The sequence below is a fragment of the Tarenaya hassleriana genome, unplaced genomic scaffold (genome assembly GCF_000463585.1).
Source record: "Tarenaya hassleriana unplaced genomic scaffold, ASM46358v1 Cleome1, whole genome shotgun sequence".
NCBI lineage: Eukaryota > Viridiplantae > Streptophyta > Magnoliopsida > Brassicales > Cleomaceae > Tarenaya > Tarenaya hassleriana.
Genome location: NW_010960187.1, coordinates 4,983,341 through 5,001,305, shown reverse-complemented (window position 1 = coordinate 5,001,305; position 17,965 = coordinate 4,983,341). Strand labels below are relative to the sequence as shown.

At 39.9% G+C, this 17,965-nt stretch overlaps 6 protein-coding genes across 13 annotated transcripts in view; 3 read left to right on the top strand and 3 right to left on the bottom strand.

Moving 5' to 3' along the window:
* Window positions 1-730, top strand: part of LOC104812055 (berberine bridge enzyme-like 4) — a 1,876-nt gene extending 1,146 nt beyond the window's left edge. The window contains exon 2 of the mRNA XM_010539011.1: window positions 1-730. Within this exon, the coding sequence (XP_010537313.1) occupies window positions 1-651 (651 nt within the window). The 3' untranslated portion in view covers window positions 652-730.
* An 850-nt stretch (window positions 731-1,580) lies between these two features.
* LOC104812018 (berberine bridge enzyme-like 6) lies at window positions 1,581-4,419 on the top strand. 3 transcript variants are annotated; one of them, XR_771546.2, is made up of 3 exons: window positions 1,581-3,021; window positions 3,478-3,595; window positions 3,902-4,419. XR_771546.2 is itself a non-coding variant. In XM_010538961.2 (2 exons), exon 1 carries the CDS (start codon window positions 1,678-1,680, stop codon window positions 2,998-3,000), a length of 1,323 nt encoding a protein of 440 aa, XP_010537263.1. In that variant the 5' UTR covers window positions 1,581-1,677; the 3' UTR covers window positions 3,001-3,021; window positions 3,902-4,419. The 3 variants fall into 3 exon arrangements, 2 of the variants coding, with proteins under 2 accessions (XP_010537263.1, XP_010537251.1); XM_010538961.2 differs by lacking the exon at window positions 3,478-3,595; XM_010538949.2 differs by lacking the exon at window positions 3,902-4,419 and having other exon boundaries at window positions 3,478-3,813.
* A 175-nt stretch (window positions 4,420-4,594) lies between these two features.
* LOC104812036 (protein LSD1) lies at window positions 4,595-7,545 on the bottom strand. 4 transcript variants are annotated; one of them, XM_010538980.2, is made up of 8 exons: window positions 7,284-7,545; window positions 7,088-7,163; window positions 6,769-6,888; window positions 6,330-6,449; window positions 5,432-5,547; window positions 5,230-5,310; window positions 5,082-5,135; window positions 4,595-4,978 (listed from the first exon to the last, which is right to left on the bottom strand). In XM_010538980.2, exons 3-8 carry the CDS (start codon window positions 6,884-6,886, stop codon window positions 4,937-4,939), a joined length of 531 nt encoding a protein of 176 aa, XP_010537282.1. In that variant the 5' UTR covers window positions 6,887-6,888; window positions 7,088-7,163; window positions 7,284-7,545; the 3' UTR covers window positions 4,595-4,936. The 4 variants fall into 4 exon arrangements, with proteins under 4 accessions (XP_010537282.1, XP_010537276.1, XP_010537289.1 ...); XM_010538974.2 differs by having other exon boundaries at window positions 7,317-7,545; XM_010538987.2 differs by lacking the exon at window positions 7,088-7,163 and having other exon boundaries at window positions 7,317-7,545.
* A 394-nt stretch (window positions 7,546-7,939) lies between these two features.
* On the top strand, window positions 7,940-11,307 carry LOC104812011 (vacuolar protein sorting-associated protein 2 homolog 2). Its single transcript, XM_010538939.2, has 11 exons — window positions 7,940-8,148; window positions 8,545-8,589; window positions 8,879-8,913; window positions 9,024-9,074; window positions 9,745-9,849; window positions 9,948-10,019; window positions 10,272-10,343; window positions 10,522-10,602; window positions 10,721-10,756; window positions 10,853-10,932; window positions 11,044-11,307. Exons 1-11 carry the CDS (start codon window positions 8,115-8,117, stop codon window positions 11,102-11,104), a joined length of 672 nt encoding a protein of 223 aa, XP_010537241.1. The 5' UTR covers window positions 7,940-8,114; the 3' UTR covers window positions 11,105-11,307.
* A 184-nt stretch (window positions 11,308-11,491) lies between these two features.
* LOC104824825 (elongation factor Tu, chloroplastic-like) lies at window positions 11,492-13,448 on the bottom strand (the record flags this gene model as incomplete). Its single annotated transcript, XM_010556999.1, has 2 exons — window positions 11,492-12,165; window positions 12,587-13,448. A coding segment is annotated over one exon (813 nt), but the record flags the coding sequence as incomplete, so codon positions are not given.
* Window positions 13,449-14,369: 921 nt separating this feature from the next.
* Window positions 14,370-17,641, bottom strand: LOC104811993 (ribonuclease H2 subunit B). 3 transcript variants are annotated; one of them, XM_010538926.2, is made up of 12 exons: window positions 17,457-17,641; window positions 17,066-17,231; window positions 16,637-16,696; window positions 16,450-16,551; window positions 16,228-16,304; window positions 15,936-16,059; window positions 15,623-15,687; window positions 15,430-15,499; window positions 15,207-15,282; window positions 15,033-15,105; window positions 14,709-14,899; window positions 14,370-14,586 (listed from the first exon to the last, which is right to left on the bottom strand). In XM_010538926.2, exons 2-11 carry the CDS (start codon window positions 17,121-17,123, stop codon window positions 14,786-14,788), a joined length of 819 nt encoding a protein of 272 aa, XP_010537228.1. In that variant the 5' UTR covers window positions 17,124-17,231; window positions 17,457-17,641; the 3' UTR covers window positions 14,370-14,586; window positions 14,709-14,785. The 3 variants fall into 3 exon arrangements, with proteins under 3 accessions (XP_010537228.1, XP_010537219.1, XP_010537210.1); XM_010538917.2 differs by having other exon boundaries at window positions 14,709-14,905; window positions 17,342-17,640; XM_010538908.2 differs by having other exon boundaries at window positions 14,709-14,905; window positions 17,457-17,640.
* Window positions 17,642-17,965: the final 324 nt, after the last annotated feature.

Sequence of the window (17,965 nt, the reverse complement as noted above, 5' to 3'; positions counted from 1 at the left end):
GAAAATCTGTTGGCCATAGTGAACAAGAATCTGCCAGAATTGGGATTAAAGCGCCAAGATTGCATCGAAATGAGTTGGCTTAACTCTACGGTATTCTGGGCTGATTTCCCTGCCGGAACGCCGACGACTGTGCTTCTGGATAGGCCAACGAGCCCGGGAATTTCATTCAAGAGCAAGTCAGATTACGTCAAGAGACCGATCCCGAAGGAGGGAATGGAGAAGATGTGGAAGAGCATGCTGAAGTTTAACAGCTTGTGGATGCAGTGGAATCCGTACGGTGGAGTGATGGACCGTATCCCGGAGACTTCCACACCGTTCCCTCACAGGAAAGGGAACTTGTTCAAGATTCAGTACTTTGCCATATGGACCGACAATAACTCCACAGACACGAATCTGAATCTGATGAATGAGCTGTACAAAGTTGCGGAACCGTACGTGTCAAGTAACCCTAGAGAAGCGTTCCTGAACTACAGGGACATCGACGTCGGAAGCAATCCGAGTAATCAGACAAACGTGGAAGAGGCTAAGGTCTATGGAACAAAGTATTTCCGGGGAAATCTCAAGAGACTGATGGCAGTGAAAACCAAGTATGATCCTTCCAACTTCTTCAAGAACGAACAAAGCATTCCCCCGACCTTCATCCCAAATTGATAGACTTTATGTTTAGAAATTATTTGGACACATCGGTCCGATAAAATAAAATGAATCAGATTTAAGTCTCTGTGTTTTATATTCTTGTTCTGTAGACTATTAATTGCAGAATCAAAGTATGTTTTGTTAACTTGTATCTTGAATTCTTCTTCAATCTATGGAAGCCTGGCTTGAAATGTATAAGTATACACGCATATATATATATATATATAAAATCATGAACTTGGTGTATATGTTATTGAATAAAAAATATAATACTATAAAAATTAAATATGATAAAAAAATTTATATTAATTCAAATTTAATATTAAATTAATTTTCTAATTTTTTAAAGATATCAATAATAATTAAAAGATGTATTTTAAAACTGAAAATGAATTATATTTATGAAAAAAATCTTGACAGAACTTTACACCACACAAGAACCCTAACAATTCTCTAAATTCAACCGACTCTAAACGCGCCTAATTCCTCCATAGTTCATTCTATCGCAGAGACAAACAAAAAGCCATGAATGCGACAAGTGGGAAAACCAAAATCCTAGAATTTGACCTGATTAGCCCCGGAACAAAGAGATAAAAGAGCAAACTTTGAACCGAAATCCAAATCCAATCCAAAGCGTGACCCTCTGCATCGAAATCAAATCGGATATCGCAGGAATTAAACCCCCGAATTGAACGAAGAAGAAATTAAAAAAAAAAACTCAGAAATTTTGTAAAAGGAAAAGAAAAATCCTTCTCAATCACACCGATTGGAGATAGGTAGGAATCGATTCAAACACCTGCGATATATATATATATATTAATCATAAATCATTTCAACTTTGAAACACTACTTTTATAACAATATTTAAGTTATAATTTTATATCGGAGTTTGGTACATGATATTTCCTTTTATTATAATGTCAATGATTGGATGAAAAATTGCTTTGGATCTGGATCTGATTTATCAATACATACCACACCAGTCACCACACATTCTCTCTCTCTCTCTCTCTCTCTCACAGCACGTGACTTGAAAGAACGATGAAGTTGCAGAGCTTCTTGATCTCTCTTGCGTTATTGATTGCGTTGAAGTCTCCTGTTCTTGCTCTAGCCTCCAGCTCCTTTGATCCCTTTTTCCAATGTCTCTCTCTCCACTTAAACGACTCCAAACTAGTCTCTAGAGTCATACACACCCAAAACTCCTCTTCCTTCTCTGAAATCTTACATTCATCGGTTCAAAATCCAATCTTTTCATCTCCCGAAACCCCTAAACCGATCTCCATCGTCACTCCCCTCGAAGCTTCTCACGTTCAAGCCACCATCAGATGCGCAAGACGATACAGTGTCCACATCAGAACCCGAAGTGGAGGGCATGACTACGAAGGCCTCTCTTACGTTGCCCCTACCGAATTCATCGTCATCGACTTGGCTAATCTCCGGTCTATTAGCATAGATTCCCATACCCAGACCGCTTGGGTCCAAGCCGGAGCTACAGCCGGGGAACTGTATCATGAGATTGCGAAAAAGTCCAAGACTTTGGCCTTTCCGGCCGGTCTTTTCTCCACGGTCGGAGTTGGAGGTCAGTTTAGCGGTGGAGGGTTCGGTACTTTGCTGAGAAAATACGGTTTAGCCGCTGATAATATAGTCGACGCGCAAGTGGTTGACTCGAGGGGGAGGTTTCTTGACAGGCAAGGCATGGGAGAGGAGTTCTTCTGGGCTATTCGTGGAGGTGGTGGGTCAAGCTTCGGAGTTGTTCTGTCATGGAAGATACAGTTGGTGGATGTTCCCTTGACCTTAACAGTGTTCAACGTCACGACAACAACAGAACAAGAAGCTGTGAAGATCATCCAGCGATGGCAGAACATTGCAGACAAGGTCACTGACGATCTGTTCATCCGGGTCATGTTGCAGAAATCGGACAAGGCAAGGGTTCGTGCATCGTTCCCAGGGCTCTATCTCGGTCCAGTGGACAAGCTATTGCCCATAATGGACAAGGAGTTTCCAGAACTCGGTCTCGCGAGGGAAGACTGTAAGGAGATGAGCTGGATAGAGTCGGTTGTCTGGTTTGCAGAGTACCCAGAGGGAACATCCATCGACGTTCTTGCGAAACGCAAGCGTTCGTCAAAGTCTTTCAAAGGAAAATCCGACTTCGTCGAAGAACCGGTACCTGAGCACGCAATCCGAGAGCTATGGAGAAGATTACACGCACCAGAAGCCGAAATGGCTAAGCTGATTCTCACTCCGTTCGGTGGAAAAATGAGCCAAATCGCGGAGAATGGCGGTGGATTTGGGATTGAAGAGACGAGAGATGGAAACGACGGCGATGAGGAGCATGAGGATGACTCCGGCGAAGGCGGCGATTAGGGCTCCGCCGCCATGGTCGCAGTAAGTCTCGAACTTGTCGCATATCTTTTCCCACCTCGCGTGTTTGTTTCCATTCTTCCCCACCTCCGCCATGAACGCCGCCGCGTTTGCGGCTGGCGCACGTCACCATGGAAGAAGCGATACCAATTTTAATGGCGGTGACTCTGAAGCCGCAGAATTTGAGGACGAGGCCGATGCTACTGGCCGTGACGCCTTTGCCAAGTCCACTCACCACTCCTCCTGTAACCACCACGTACTTCATCTTCTTCTCTGGCTCCTCTGTTTTTCTCTTCTCTTTTCGTTGGCGGCTGCCGACACTAACGCCGCGTTCATCTTTTCATTTCGCGTTTCCCCCACACAGCAAAGAAACGTCATCAGTATGTACGCATATATATATGTAAGAGATAGATTGAATTCATATATATATCATGATTAACTGTGAATGTATGTGTGTGTGTGTGTATGTACCATGTCGAGAATGGCGACGGAAAGGAGGCGGAAGCCCTTGTAATCTAATTTCCGGAAGAATATCTGAACGGTCATCATCAGCAAGTTGTGGAAACTCACCATTGCATTAGCTACTACAAAGAACCTGGTTTTTTCCCCATACATTATATATTGTTTCCATCAGTTGTCAGTAAAAGTCCATGACAGTAATAAACTAAGCCATGTACCTGTCTGAAATTGATCAGACTAGTTCCATGGGTTTCTCAGAGATATCATTGGTTAGGACAAGAATTTAAATGTGATTAGATTCCGTTTAATGTACACGTGAACAGAAACAAAAGATCAAAGCACAAGTAATTGCTTCAACTTTGATTCTTTAATGTCATTGCCCGTAAACATCTGGATCATGAACTCGGAGTGACATGAGCAGATAATGATCGGACCCTTATTACAGGATCAAAGGTTATGTGGTTATATGATGAGAAAAACAAGGAAGAAAAGCTTACACAAAAGCCGGAGTGTGCTGAAACTTGGCAGTGACATTGGCTTTGATAGGAGTAGTGCCAACGGTGGCCACGACAAACGTCTTTGTCTCCTTGTTGAGTCCCATCACAATGGCTGCAGCTAACGTTGCCAAGAACGCAAACAGCCTCAGCACCAACAATATCTTCCAACTCTTCTGGTTTTCGGTTGCCATCTTAGGTTTCTCCCCGGTCTCAGCTGGAGCAGCCATTGTTGCAGAATATTGTGATACAAAGTTACAAGAGTGCGAATGTATGTAACGATGGAGGGGACAAAGAAGATGTTTGCATTATATAAAGAGTTGTGGAGATTGTTTTTGGTCTCACTGGGGGGTGGGGATGGGGTGGTCTGACCATCTAACTTTGAGTTTTTGTAAGTTTTATTTATTTTTAGGTTATGGTTGTTGTGAATAATCAGTGAAAATGGTTAGATCTTATTCTTTTGTGGCAAGTTATCATGTCTCCTGTTCATGTTATTATTTGAACATTCAACCCACATTCTGAACAGGTCTTATCTACCCAGCGCTAGTTTGACCGTAGCCTTCTGAAAAAAATTGGTTTACTACTGTCCGAATCCTATAAACTATCTCCATGCATGCATGTCGAAAAAAATATTGTGAATGTTATAACTAAGAGGAGTATATATTAGTATTATACATACCATCATATTGTCTTATGAATGTCGGAATACAATGGACTTTCAAGAGTCTGCAACACAAAGAAGATCACACTTCCATGCGGTGAAAGAAAAGAGAGAAGAAAAAAACAGAAGGAACAAAACCCTTTCTCATGAAACCCACAAATTCCACATTATGCAAAAGCCTCCGGGTTAAAAAGGAACCCCAAAGTCATACATACATACATTATATATATATATATATATATCAACAGACAGTTCTGATTGTATGTAATATGCACAAACCAACCGCAGAAATAGATGAGAATGGATCTCCAAAAACTGCCCCTGGTTATTTTTTATCGGTCGTGACTCCAACCACAACATTGCTTACCTGCAGTTATTATTACAACATTCGTCCGATTTCAATCCATAGTATACAAAAACCAGTCATGTGATTTTGTCAAACATCATGGGCAGTAGTATTCTACACTCACCAATTTCCCACTTTCATCAACAGACATGGGGTTCTCCACGACAACAGTTTGTGTCTGAGTAGGACAACAACGAAACGAGTAAGTACCCTTTGAGCTGTTCAACCACATTTTATATGAGATTAATATGAAGTTGTATTTGATAACTCACAGTGGATGTAGAGGGCATTGTCCCGGGAGTAGCTGTTCCATTTGGCCGGTTTGCAGGGATATGTGGCCTTGCATTGCCCATCTGTAGCAAATCAAATGTATAAAATCAGAGACCATGTTCTATCACAATAATCTTCAAAATATACTCAGGATTTATGAAAATTGATATCTAAGGATGAATATAGGAAATCTCTGTTACCCACATTAACGTTTGTAACGTATTGGCAGATTGCACATTTAACAGATGATGCTCCATAAGGATACATGAGTGTTGTCCGACAATGCCCACAGTTGATATGTGCCACCTGATTGGTGTGTGCTTTTGACATACACATGGTACCAGCAATTTAGAGAAATATTGATAAAGGAAGAAAACTAGCATTGTTCTTAGCTGCAATCTAGGATGGTAACAATAAAAACAAACATCCAGATGGCCACCAATAAGAAACAGTTAAAGTAGATTATGGCTTTGAATGGGGATGGTTTTTATTTTGGGTTTTTGGTTTTAGTATTTAGATTTTTGTTTTTAGTTTTTGGTTTTAGGTTTTTGGATTCTATAATATTTGAAAACTAAAAAAAGTAGCTTTTGGTTTTTCATTGATGTTTCCACTAAAACGGCTTTCCAAGTTTCTAGCAAAAGTAATTTTGTGAAAACTTGAATGGTAGTTTTTTGGTTTCTGGATTCTAAAAACTCTAAAAACTCCAACCATTCAAGGCATTTGGACTTGGCGGTCAACATTAGAAATGGTAACACAAAAGAGTGATACTGCTACTGTTCTGTAAGCCATTTGGACTTGAACAAGTAGACATACAGGCCATAGGCCCATAGTTACCATAAATATCTATGAAACAGGAAAGGCGGAGCAAGGAACAGCTTATGACACAAAGAAACATTCATCATACTTCTTAAACCTTCTTTTAGCTTCCTTTACACTACTCTAGAATAATAGCGTGTTCTGATTCAGGTATATATATTTGGGAAGTGTACAACCTCATGTAGGAATCCCGAGAGAACAACACAACACAAACAATAAGAAGGAGCACTGATGACGGGTGAGAGCAAAAGACTTTTCAGCACTCAAAGAGATTAGTTGATTGTACCTGGTACAAGGTTCAAAGTCTGGCAGCAAGAACATCTTACGCTATTTGCCCCTCGTGAATACATAAGCATTGTCCGGCAACCACCACAAATAATGTGAGCCATGTCCACCCCTGCGCGGACTTTGTTCAGAGACATTAGGGAGAGAAGGCTCCTCTATTCTCCTCTAATACTAACTACTCTAAAGGTTTTGTTCCTCATAAGATAATCTTCCTATAATCAAAGCTGAAATCTCGAATGCTGTAAGCTTTGTTCTCATCCTGATTCTACAGCAAGTGATGATCAAGGTGAGGCATGTGAGCCCATTTTTAAACCCCACTTTTTCATTCAACTGGTCGAGTAGAGGGTAATATGATTTTGCAAATTCCCTAATCATTCGATATAGCAGCAACAATAGCACAAAATCTGAAAATCTCAAGAACAAAGCAAAGAAAATGATACCAGGAGGAGGAGGAGGAACAATGTTGATCATGCTACATAAGGCGCAACATACATTTGTTGCTCCTCTAGGATAGAGCAAAATGCTTCTACACCCATGGCATACGAGCTGGTCCTGCATATCTGCCATGTCCACAACCAAAAATCAATGCTCAAAAGGAATCTCCTTTGACAGAACTTTACACCACACAAGAACCCTAACAATTCTCTAAATTCAACCGACTCTAAACGCGCCTAATTCCTCCATAGTTCATTCTATCGCAGAGACAAACAAAAAGCCATGAATGCGACAAGTGGGAAAACCAAAATCCTAGAATTTGACCTGATTAGCCCCGGAACAAAGAGATAAAAGAGCAAACTTTGAACCGAAATCCAAATCCAATCCAAAGCGTGACCCTCTGCATCGAAATCAAATCGGATATCGCAGGAATTAAACCCCCGAATTGAACGAAGAAGAAATTAAAAAAAAAAACTCAGAAATTTTGTAAAAGGAAAAGAAAAATCCTTCTCAATCACACCGATTGGAGATAGGTAGGAATCGATTCAAACACCTGCGAACTCTCTGCCCCGCTAATCCCCAATTAGCGGAGGATAACAATTAGGTTTTGCGGATTCGACAATGAAAAAGGGGACAGATTTGAATTTTCGCCTCTCTCCTATCTCTCTCCCCAATTTTCTCTCTCGCGTTCGATAAATCTGAAACTCTCGTAATTTTGGTTTTGCGTTTGGATTTGACCGTGTACTTTCCTTCGGGGATCCGTTTGCCCGTTTCGTCAAATGCGTGGACTGATTCCACCGTTTGGCCTCAAAACGCGCGTTTATATTGAAACGGAGACGCGTTTGTGATTCACGACCAGTGGGATTATCCAAATTAAAGAGTAAATCACATGGCTTATTTTGTTGTTGTTACTAATTAAATGGTGGATTTACTCTTTTTTCACAACCAATTAAAGAAAACCTGGAATAAAAGATGGATTTAAAATTCAGAGAATGAAAATTTTAATTTAAAATTTACAAAATATAATCGAATTTCCTGAAAAAATAAAGTACTGAAGAAAACAAAAAGGAACATGTTATTGTGAATCAAATAATTTTGGGAAGATCTGTAACGGCTAGTTCCAAAGTACCGTTGAATAATTAGAGCACGCTCCCCAATACTTAGAAAGGTGTAGGGTTCATGAGAGAGAGAGAGAGAGAGAGAGAGAGATCACTCCTTCCTTCACTCTGATTCTCTGCACATCGCTAACGCAACGGCGTAATTAGGGTTTTTTTTTTCACAAGCACGAGGATTAGGGTTTGTCGGCGACTTCGTTGCTCGATTAAGAGGGCCGAGAATATAATCAATCGTCATGAACATCTTCAGAAAGAAGACTTCCCCCAAAGGTAAGCTCAAATTCTTCCCTTTTTTTCTTGGGGTATTCTTTAATTTTCTGGTTTTTCTCTCTCTACATTTACAGCTCCTTTCATCTCCGATAATCGTTGCTTGTAGTGGTGAAATTTTTAGCTAAAGGGTTTTAGTAGACCCATCTGTCATTGTTCCTAGGGTTCTAGGAAAATTCTGGAAAATGTCGCCTGTATTTCACCATTGCTTGTTTCTTACTCTGTAGATGGACATTTTTGTGGGTTCGTGCTTCCAGGAAATTAGGGAAAATTAAGTTACAGAATGTATCGTCGTGCCGTAGCTCCGAATAAGTAACTTATCCGGATTCAGTTTTTTCCCAAGTGATCGGATGTTTTCCTTTTTTGAATCTTTCCGGGAAAATTTATTTCTTTATGCAGATGCTCTGCGCACTAGCAAGAGGGAAATGACTGTTGCTACACGAGGTAATGCTCCTCTCTCTCTTTAGAATTAAAGTATGGTTTTCCTAATCTTCCTTTGTAATTCTGAAAGAGTTAGCCTGATCTGAACTGAGTTTGGACAGATGGTCATATTTTCCGGTTATTGATTTGCATTGTTGATAATATGAACTCTTTCTTCACTCGAGTTCCCTGTTCTCACTAAACATTTAAATAAAGGCAACAAATCCAGTTCTATTTCGTTGTCTAAGTTGAAAGAGAAGGAGCGATTTGCAATGCCTCCATGTCACCTGCTTTCTTGCCAATGTCATTGCAGGTATTGAACGTGAGATCTCATCTCTTCAATTGGAGGTACTTGATTTTTTTCTTTTTCATCCCCCTCCCCTCCCCCCGCTGGATCTTTTATCCACCACTATAATATTATGTTATTTTTCTTACTTGTTTAATGACATGTTGTTTAGGAAAAGAGGCTAGTGGCAGAGATCAAGAAAACAGCTAAGACTGGAAACGAGGCAAGTTTCGACTTCCTCCCCATTGTAGCGAAGCCAGATCTCGCTTCATTTGAAGAGCTGTGGACTTGATCATTGCAATCCTTTTTTGGTGCTTATTATGCATTAGGCTAGTAGAGGTTGAAGTTTCACTTTTGGTCTTTACAAACGCTTACACTGGTTTGTTCAGCTAAGCAAATTGACAAATGCGATCAAAGGCTAGAAAATTTCTTTTTAGTAATCAAGTTTTATACTTGGGAGGAAGCATGAAAGGGACCACAGTTACAGTTTCCAACGCCTTGAGCTTTGTTAAGAGAACAAGATTACTTTATGCATTAACTCTAAAAGTTGGGCTTTGAATTTTTGCTTCTTGACATATGTACACTAGGAGTTAGATACATTTCTCACTTAGATTTCAATATCATATCCCAAAAAAAGCACACGCAAAAGTTGCTGACTAGAGTAGGAACTGTCCCGGCAGTTAGGAGCCCTTCAATTGCCTTAGTTTGCAGTCGATTTGACCCATCTCAGCCAGTGTATTTCTTGAAATCCGGTTTTCGCAATATATCTTGCAATTTGAACATAGACTGTCTGGGTACAGTTTCTGACAGTCTCCTCATAACATGTTTCTTCACGCTACTCTCCTAAGTTTTATTTCTATCTGGCTGTTTTATTTGTTTAAACATTCTATCAGGCGGCCACCAAGATTTTAGCTCGTCAACTTGTTCGTCTGAGGCAACAGATTACCAACTTGCAGGGAAGTCGGGCCCAAATTAGAGGTGTAGCGACTCATACACAGGTACTTCCCAGTGCTAGTTTACATCGACTAAAGAGATATTTAAAGTTTGCATATTTCACGTACTAAACATCAATTATTGGTTTCTTTCGATTTGATAGGCCTTGTATGCTAGCACCTCAATTTCGTCTGGCATGAAGGGTGCAACCAAGGCTATGGTTGCCATGAACAAGGTATTCAAAGACTGATTATGATGTGTGTGAAAAAATTGTATCGAAGATCCCGTTGCAGGTTTTACATCAGAGGAACCCTTAATAATTGGATTGGCAAAATTTTACTCAACTTCTAGTTGCAGGCTGATAATCCAGAAAACCACAACGAGCAAGACACATTCTAGCTTATCACAGTGCACTCCATTCCATAGTCACTATTCCTTTTTAACGATTCCACACGTTTATAGTTTTTACTTTTTTGTGCATTTTCAGCAAATGGCACCCATAAAACAAGCCAAAGTGATCAAGGAATTCCAGAAACAATCTGCACAACTGGACATGACGGTAACATTATTTCTTTATGCTGACTGTTCCTCTTTTCTGGTTAGTTCTTAGCACGTAACTCCAATTCTCAGGCTCAATATTTACAACACTGTAAGAACACTGGTAACTGGGCTGAGGTAGACACATGGCATTAGACTTTGTCATGTTTTTATTTTCTTTTGTTTTCTGTTCTTCGCAGATAGAGATGATGTCAGACGCTATTGATGAAACGCTAGACAAAGATGAGGCTGAAGAGGAAACAGAAGAGCTTACCAACCAGGTATGCAATTTTTAGCACCCACATATATATGAACTTTTTCTTTTTCCTTTCCCAAGAGTTTCCAGTTTCGTCTATCTGCTATGGGTGCTTACATCTTTGTCCTTGCTATATGCTATAGGTGCTCGATGAGATTGGTGTCGGTGTTGCATCTCAGGTTGGTTTCTTTCCTTACGAAACTGATCTGATGAAAGTATACTCTCATTTCTCAAGCGAGTTTTGCGTAATCTGTTTCTTCCTTTTTGCGTAACAGTTATCTTCAGCTCCAAAGGGTCGGATTGCAACAAAAACCGCTGCTCCAACAACCGGTAATAACAACAGCGAAAACAACAGGTATGAAGGAAGCTTTGATTCATTTAGTTTGATCAATGGCACAATTACAGAACAACTGTTACTGCATTGCATCTGGATGAATGTTATTCTGACTGCTAAAAATTGTCACAGCACCGAATCTCCTGAAGTGGAGGAGCTGGAGAAGAGGTTGGCATCACTGCGAAGGATCTGAGATATGAACCACTAGGGCCAACGTATTGAAGAGAAGGAAAAAAACAGCTCCCCCTTTATGTGTAAAAATCTGCTATAAGTGAACTCAGGTTGCTTGAAAGTAGTTGTAACCAAAAGACTTTTTTCGATAAAGTGTAACCAAAAGACTTCAGATTGCGAATATACATATATACGTATAACCTTTAGATACGTAATTATATTTTACATGTATTATATAGTATGAGTTTCACAGTCATGTTCATGATTATTACACAGGTTTTGGTGGTACTAAATTATTAGTTTATTAACCCGTAACCGTGTTGGCCTGTTCAAACATGTACAAAACTTGCAGATTTCACCAATGAGAAGAAATTATACGTATATTATGACTGAACTGTTCTTTGGTTCATGGTTGGAAATCGGATTGTAGAATTTTCATTTTTTGACATGAAATGCTCCTCGTTTTCCGAATGAAATACAAGGGAAATTACTCAAGGAACGAAAGGTCAGCTTATCGGTGGCTGATGCCTTCCTTTGAAATTTCTCGCGAGCCTTCTCTCGCTATATATATACATACACACACATACAGGAGATATAAGAGTGTGGTATCAAGAGGAAAACAAAATGGAGACGAAGGCGGCGATGCGTTGGGGTCTTGTGCTCTTTCTGCTTCTGTTTCTTCTTTATGTCCCATACAGCAACTCTCGTGCTCTTCGTGCTTCAGAAACACATCTCCCATTCACCGGTTTGTCTTTCCACACATCCATAGACAAAAAAACATGTTACACCTAAGAACATACATAAAATCTTATCAACATTGTTTTTTTTTTCTGATAGCTAAGATCGTATAAGATTGTATAAGACTGTATATTGATTGGTGAATGACATATTGTTATAAAAAATTAAACATTGAAAAGGGAAGAAGACGATGCAACCTGATGAAGATTGCCGTAATCCGACAAACATAGAGACACCACCTTCCTGCAGTCCGAGAGCTCGCGGAAGTTCCCACGTCTCTGGAGCCAACTCGCCTTAGCTTTTCATTAATTTGTGTCATTGATACGTGAGAATCGATGTTATCCACTTCCAACCAATACAAAAAAAAAGAGAGTCGTTGTTATATGTACTTTCCGTACGGTTTTATGTGTTATGGTGGATATTTCACTCGAATATCCATGTATGTCGAAATATACTGTAATACTACTTATTTCATTCTCTATATAAGAGAAGCAAAGAAAGAAAAGGCGTCACATTCGGCTATTGTGATACCTTACGAGGAAATGGCCTTCCAAATTTCAGACATCCAGAACATTCACATCCCGTGCCAATGTCTGAGAAACATTGGTCATAAGATCATGAATTTGGTGATGAAGAACAAATAATACTGCCACATACATAATGTGGATTCTGAGAGATTTCAGCAGCTAAGATGAAGTGATGCACCACAAGATTTATGCCAATTTGACATTTTGATGCAAAAAAACTAGTTGCAAGACAATCTCACCAGATGGGGAAGAGAGATCAAGCACAACTTCTCACTATCTACCATTGCATCATTCGATGATGGACTGAATAACTCCTGCCCCGACCGTTTTCCCTCCTTCCCGGATAGCGAATCTCATTCCTTGCTCACAAGCAACCGGCATGATCAGCTCCACGACCATCTTCACACGGTCACCCGGCATTACCATCTTCGATTCCTCGTCTTTATCGTTCATAATCTTAGTCACTTTACCAGTCACATCAGTTGTTCTCATGTAGAACTGAGGCCTGTATCCTGCAAAGAATGGTGAATGCCTTCCCCCTTCCTCTTTCTTCAACACATACACAACGGCCTCAAACTTTGTGTGAGGAGTAATGGATCCTGGCTTGGCCAACACCATTCCTCTCTGTTTATCATCCTTTTGCACTCCTCTAAGCAACAGGCCCACATTGTCTCCGGCCATGGCCTCGTCAAGGATCTTCTGGAACATTTCCACACCAGTGACTGTGACGTTCCTGGTTTCTTTCAATCCGACAATGTCCACTGTCTCTCCTACCTTGACGGTTCCTCTCTCAACACGGCCTGTGGCATCTGTACCACGACCAGTGATGGAGAACACGTCTTCAATGGCTAACAAGAATGGCAGATCAGTCTGCCTCTGCGGAATTGGGATGTAACTATCAACAGCATCCATAAGTTCGTAAATTTTTTCGACCCATTTGTTCTCCCCCCTCTTCAAACTAGGATTTTCGGTCAGAGATTCCAGAGCTAGCAGAGCAGAACCGGAGATGATCGGGATGTTGTCACCGGGAAACTCATACGAGGACAGAAGCTCGCGCACCTCAAGCTCCACGAGCTCGAGCAGTTCACTGTCATCCCATGGTCAACGTGGTCTTCCCATGGTCAACGTGGCCGATCGTGCCGATGTTCACGTGGGGCTTCTTCCGCTCGAACTTCCCACGGGCGGCGCGTACGGTGAACGCGCGGCTGGGGCGGCGAGAGACGACGGAGGAGGAGGAGGAGGAGGAGAGATTGATGAAAGAGTAAAAAGGGAGGAAGGAGGAAGAGAGGGTTAGGGATTTGGGCTTACCGGCGGTGGAAATGGAGGCAGAGGGGCAGAGAGAAGATGAAACAGAAGAGGGGTAGGAGCAGAGGAACCTCGAAGAGGTGGAGGAAGAAACGGAGGGAGCAGAAATCACCATTGGAGAATTGGATTCAGATGAACCTAGGGTTTGGGAATTGACGGAGAGGAAGGAGGAGGAATTGAGGAATGTATAGAGAGCGTTCGGCGATTGGAGGAATTTTACTCGATTGGAGGAAAAAAACATCACTCTTTTTTTTTTTTTTTTAAAAAAGACGAAATTACCCTTAATCAATACGCGATTTTTATCCGTTCGAAAACAACTTTGTTATTACAACTTCATAATTAATTCTAAATATAATTACAATTGATTCTAAAAAATATGGCAAAAAAATCATCTGTCTTATATTATTTGTATATCAGTTATATGTTAGTCGTAATAAAGTCGCAAAAAATAAAACGAAAAGGATATTTCGGACTTTTCTAACCGAAAAGTGGGTTAAAATTTAAAAAATTTTTTTTTTTTTTTTCGGTGATGAACATTGAAATTGCTGCTACCCACTTATTTGAGTAATATTCCCACCCTAGGGAGCTTGGGACTCTTTGTCACTGTCCGAGTCTCAATTTTTTTTTTTTTTGACAAAGCCTTTACCTTTTCTGTATTTTTGTTTTCTTTTGTATGGAGGTGAGAGGTATGGCTTTGGAGCTATACACACCATGAAGTGAAAGCGAAGAGATCACTGAAAAGAAGAGAAAAAGAACAAAGAAAAATGGCGGCTTTGAGTTTGGTGGCCATTTCATGTCCACGTTTCACAACATGGAAACGAAAGCTCCTTTCTTTATTCCAAAAGACAATCTTTTCCACTGCCCTTGTTTTATAATTTGGCCTCTGCAGAAACCCAGATTCTCGATTTGCCATTGCCTCAAGAAAAGTGACGATCTTTATGAGAGAGAACGGCGGCAAGAGCGTAGCAAAAGAAGAAGAGGAAGCGTTAACATGTGAATCAAGAGAATGATTGTATATCAAAAGTTGAACAAGTTTCTTCTCAAGTAGAAACTCACATTGAAACATGTTCTAGGTTCTAGCCATCCAAAGATCTTTACCAGCTGACAAATCTTTCATCAGATGCCTTGATCGCTCAGCATCTTTTCTTACACGCCCTTGAAAACATTTCTCTAATGTTGCGTGATGAAGTCTCTACTTTCGCCTGCTTTGTTTGCTTTCCAGTTTTGCCTGGCTTCATCTTCGTCTTCTTTTCCTTGCGAAATGCAAACCAGAAAACTCGGTCCAGCAAGAACAAGGAACACAAACGATATTTTTACTGACACAAAGATTTGACTTGCAACATTTGTCTTAAGATGCGTAAGTGAAACAAACATACGCACCTGTAATGAATCTGGAGTCTCCACGTTATTCTCTACACTGGTTTCTTTCTTTGTTGCTTCAAGAAAATCGAGCCTACAAACAAAGCGAATGCATATCAAAAACCTTGTAAAGAGATAGATTTCTTCTACCCTGTGAATCGGCAAAGAAGGATCTCAGGTTTTCAAGAAAGTCACCCAAGATGGTCATAGAGAAGCTTCAACCAAGGCTCTGTCTTCAGATACTCCCCCACTATCGAAACAGCATCTGCCACTATACCGACAAGAAGCAGGTCAGTGGCAAAGCAATATCCCGTCCTTGAAGACTCTACTTGTGTGAATGAAGACATGTTAGACATGTATAATTTATGAACTCAAAATACACCCTCGAGTAAAAAAAAAAATCTATTATAGAACTCACATGTGCTTTTCTCATCTTGAGCTGCATAGTTCTTGTCCAATCCAGAAAGTGTCTTTTTCAACAGGCATACCTGCATTCATTGAAGTTCAAACAACTTAGTAAAATAAAGATGAACTTTAGTTTTTCTCGTCCCCCAAATCGCCCGGGGATAGATACGAATATGAAAAGATCCAATACGAATATGAAAACATACCTTGCATTTCAACCAAGCTAAAACCTTTGAGTCATTGAGCCGATAGAATTTCATTCCTCCAACCTCTGAGACATCAGAATTCAGAATTAAGAGAAAAAAAAATTGTAAACAAACTTCAACTAAGTAACCTCAGTTTTCACTCATCTGAAAACGGCATTCAAGCATTTAGAGATTCTTGATCTCTCCACGAATGATGGAGAAATTTATATAATACAAATGGTAAAAAGATTATAACTTCCAACAAGAAAGAAAACCTGTTGGTTTAGTTAGTACCCATCACAGTAACGTTTGGGAAAACAGAGCAACGGATCACCTTGAGTTTCACAAACAATTTCCATGCACTTCTCTGCAAGTGACAACAAATGTTGATATCCAGAATACCCCTCCACAAAAACAATGTCATCCAATTGTCTGAACTTCCCAGGATCTTCACCTTTCTACAGTTAGGCCATTCAATAACACATTACTTCATCAACAATAATAACATTAGACTGAAAATTGAAGAAAAAGGAGACGTAAAGAATATAAGTGTGTGCCATAGATTTCTATGAATATTCCATGAATAATTTCAAGTGACGTTGGAATTCTGAGAGAACAATAGAGACCTTCATTCTTGCTTCTTCGAAAATAGGCAACAAGATGAAAACAGGATCAACTGGAGTAGCCATATATAAGCTTCCATCTGTAAACAGAAGATTGTTCTATGACACAAGGAAAATACTATTTACCTACTCATTGGTATGTGATTCATGATCCAATAACATAAATCACTACGAAAGTAACAGTGCCATAAACACAAACACGAGCGAAATCAATGATGGAGTTACCTTCAGAAATGTAATCTCCCAAGAACCAAGAACCGTATGGCTGCTTAAACCAGTGGAGTTCTTGAAGTGCCCCATCATTGAAAAGGTAGCATGTCTCGTTTCCTATCATAAAAACACACGGAGATATCAAAGCATGTGCTGATAAAAGCCTTCCCCACAAACCTGTAGCAGATATACATTCCATTACCTGATTTTGGATGGCGAAGTGTTAATAGTTGTCCGGGATTTTCTGGGCTGCGCTCTGAATCTGCAAGTTAAAACAAAGTGAGGGCTTTAACGATCATGTAGATTAAAACATCAAGAACTACTGCGCTTATTCTGAAACGAGCAAAGTTAACATTCCATAGGAGAAAGAAAGTAAAGAACTAATGTCTCTGACAAAGTCAGCAACAACATCCTGAGAATGACAATACTGATTATCAGTGACAGATAACTTTTCCAACCATTGAGGAACAAAGGCCAACATGCCGTACTCAAATCCCTTAGTCATTGCAGAAGCAACATTATTTAGGTAAGAAAATGAGAAAGATAAGTGACAAAGCGCACGACAAGAACCGAAGGTAGCTAATGTACACGTTTGAACTTCCATTGCCTCAGAGAGAGAGAGAGAGAGCACCTGGGGCGATGAGGACTCGAGTCTTCTCGGCTCCCTCCCACCAAGCCACAGAACCCATCTTCCAAACACAAAAGACTGTACTTTTAGCAGAAATATCTAATCCCAAAACCAGATTCCTTTTCGAAGATCTACACGTCAAGCTTCAGAAATCCTGATTTCCAAGATTCTGTCATCCGCAACACATACCCAAAAAAAGGACTTTTAAGTTGAGTAGACAATCTCAAAGCAGAGAACACTATACGCCAAAACCAAGTCACTCTGAAAGAGGAAACGAACCCAACAGTAACTCTGGCAATCCACCCAAAAAGTTTCAAAATTTGCAGAAACTGGACACGAATTTGATTAAAGTTTCAAAATTTGCAAAACCTAGACATGAATTAGATAAATGTACCATGAAAATGGAAAAAAACGCTCGCTAGGTCGAAGAAGAGCCGAACTCAATCCAAAAGATTGAGATGAAATGGAAAACAAACGAAGAGATGAAGATCAGTTCATTGACAGAAGAAGAAGAAGAAGAAACAGCGAAAGGCGCCATCGCAGAGGTGAGGTGAAGGTCTCGTCGACCTGAAAACAAAAACTGGCCCAGAAACGAAACAAACTTAAAAGCCCAATTCAAATATATTATTAAAATATATATAAATTTATTCTTTAAATTTTAAAACGATCCGATTTTTATATATAATTTTATTGTTTTAATCCTAAATATATCTAATCAATAATAGGGGCATAAATCTTTAGGATGTCAAAATGAACTCGCTCGTGAATAACCATATTTTTTCGATTTGGGTTGAGAAATTTTGAATCCGAAAAAAAAAAACGAGCGAACATGGCGAGCCAACTCGACTAAAAAGTTATTTTTATTTTTAATATTTTTTAAATAATTTTAAAAAAATTATCAAA

Coding starts and splice junctions, on each gene's coding strand:
- LOC104812018 (XM_010538961.2), top strand. CDS start 1,678: ATGAAGTTGCAGAGCTTCTTGATCTCTCTTGCGTTATTGATTGCGTTG.
- LOC104812036 (XM_010538980.2), bottom strand. CDS start 6,886: ATGCAGGACCAGCTCGTATGCCATGGGTGTAGAAGCATTTTGCTCTAT. Junction 5,548..6,329: donor GACTTTGAACCTTGTACCAG/GTACAATCAACT, acceptor GTATGTCAAAAG/CACACACCAATCAGGTGGCA. Junction 5,311..5,431: donor AATACGTTACAAACGTTAAT/GTGGGTAACAGA, acceptor GATTTGCTACAG/ATGGGCAATGCAAGGCCACA.
- LOC104812011 (XM_010538939.2), top strand. CDS start 8,115: ATGAACATCTTCAGAAAGAAGACTTCCCCCAAAG. Junction 10,020..10,271: donor CTATGGTTGCCATGAACAAG/GTATTCAAAGAC, acceptor GTGCATTTTCAG/CAAATGGCACCCATAAAACA. Junction 10,757..10,852: donor GTGTCGGTGTTGCATCTCAG/GTTGGTTTCTTT, acceptor TTTGCGTAACAG/TTATCTTCAGCTCCAAAGGG.
- LOC104811993 (XM_010538917.2), bottom strand. CDS start 17,123: ATGGGTTCTGTGGCTTGGTGGGAGGGAGCCGAGAAGACTCGAGTCCTC. Junction 16,552..16,636: donor ACTTCGCCATCCAAAATCAG/GTAATGGAATGT, acceptor TTTTTATGATAG/GAAACGAGACATGCTACCTT. Junction 16,305..16,449: donor GGGAGATTACATTTCTGAAG/GTAACTCCATCA, acceptor TTCTGTTTACAG/ATGGAAGCTTATATATGGCT.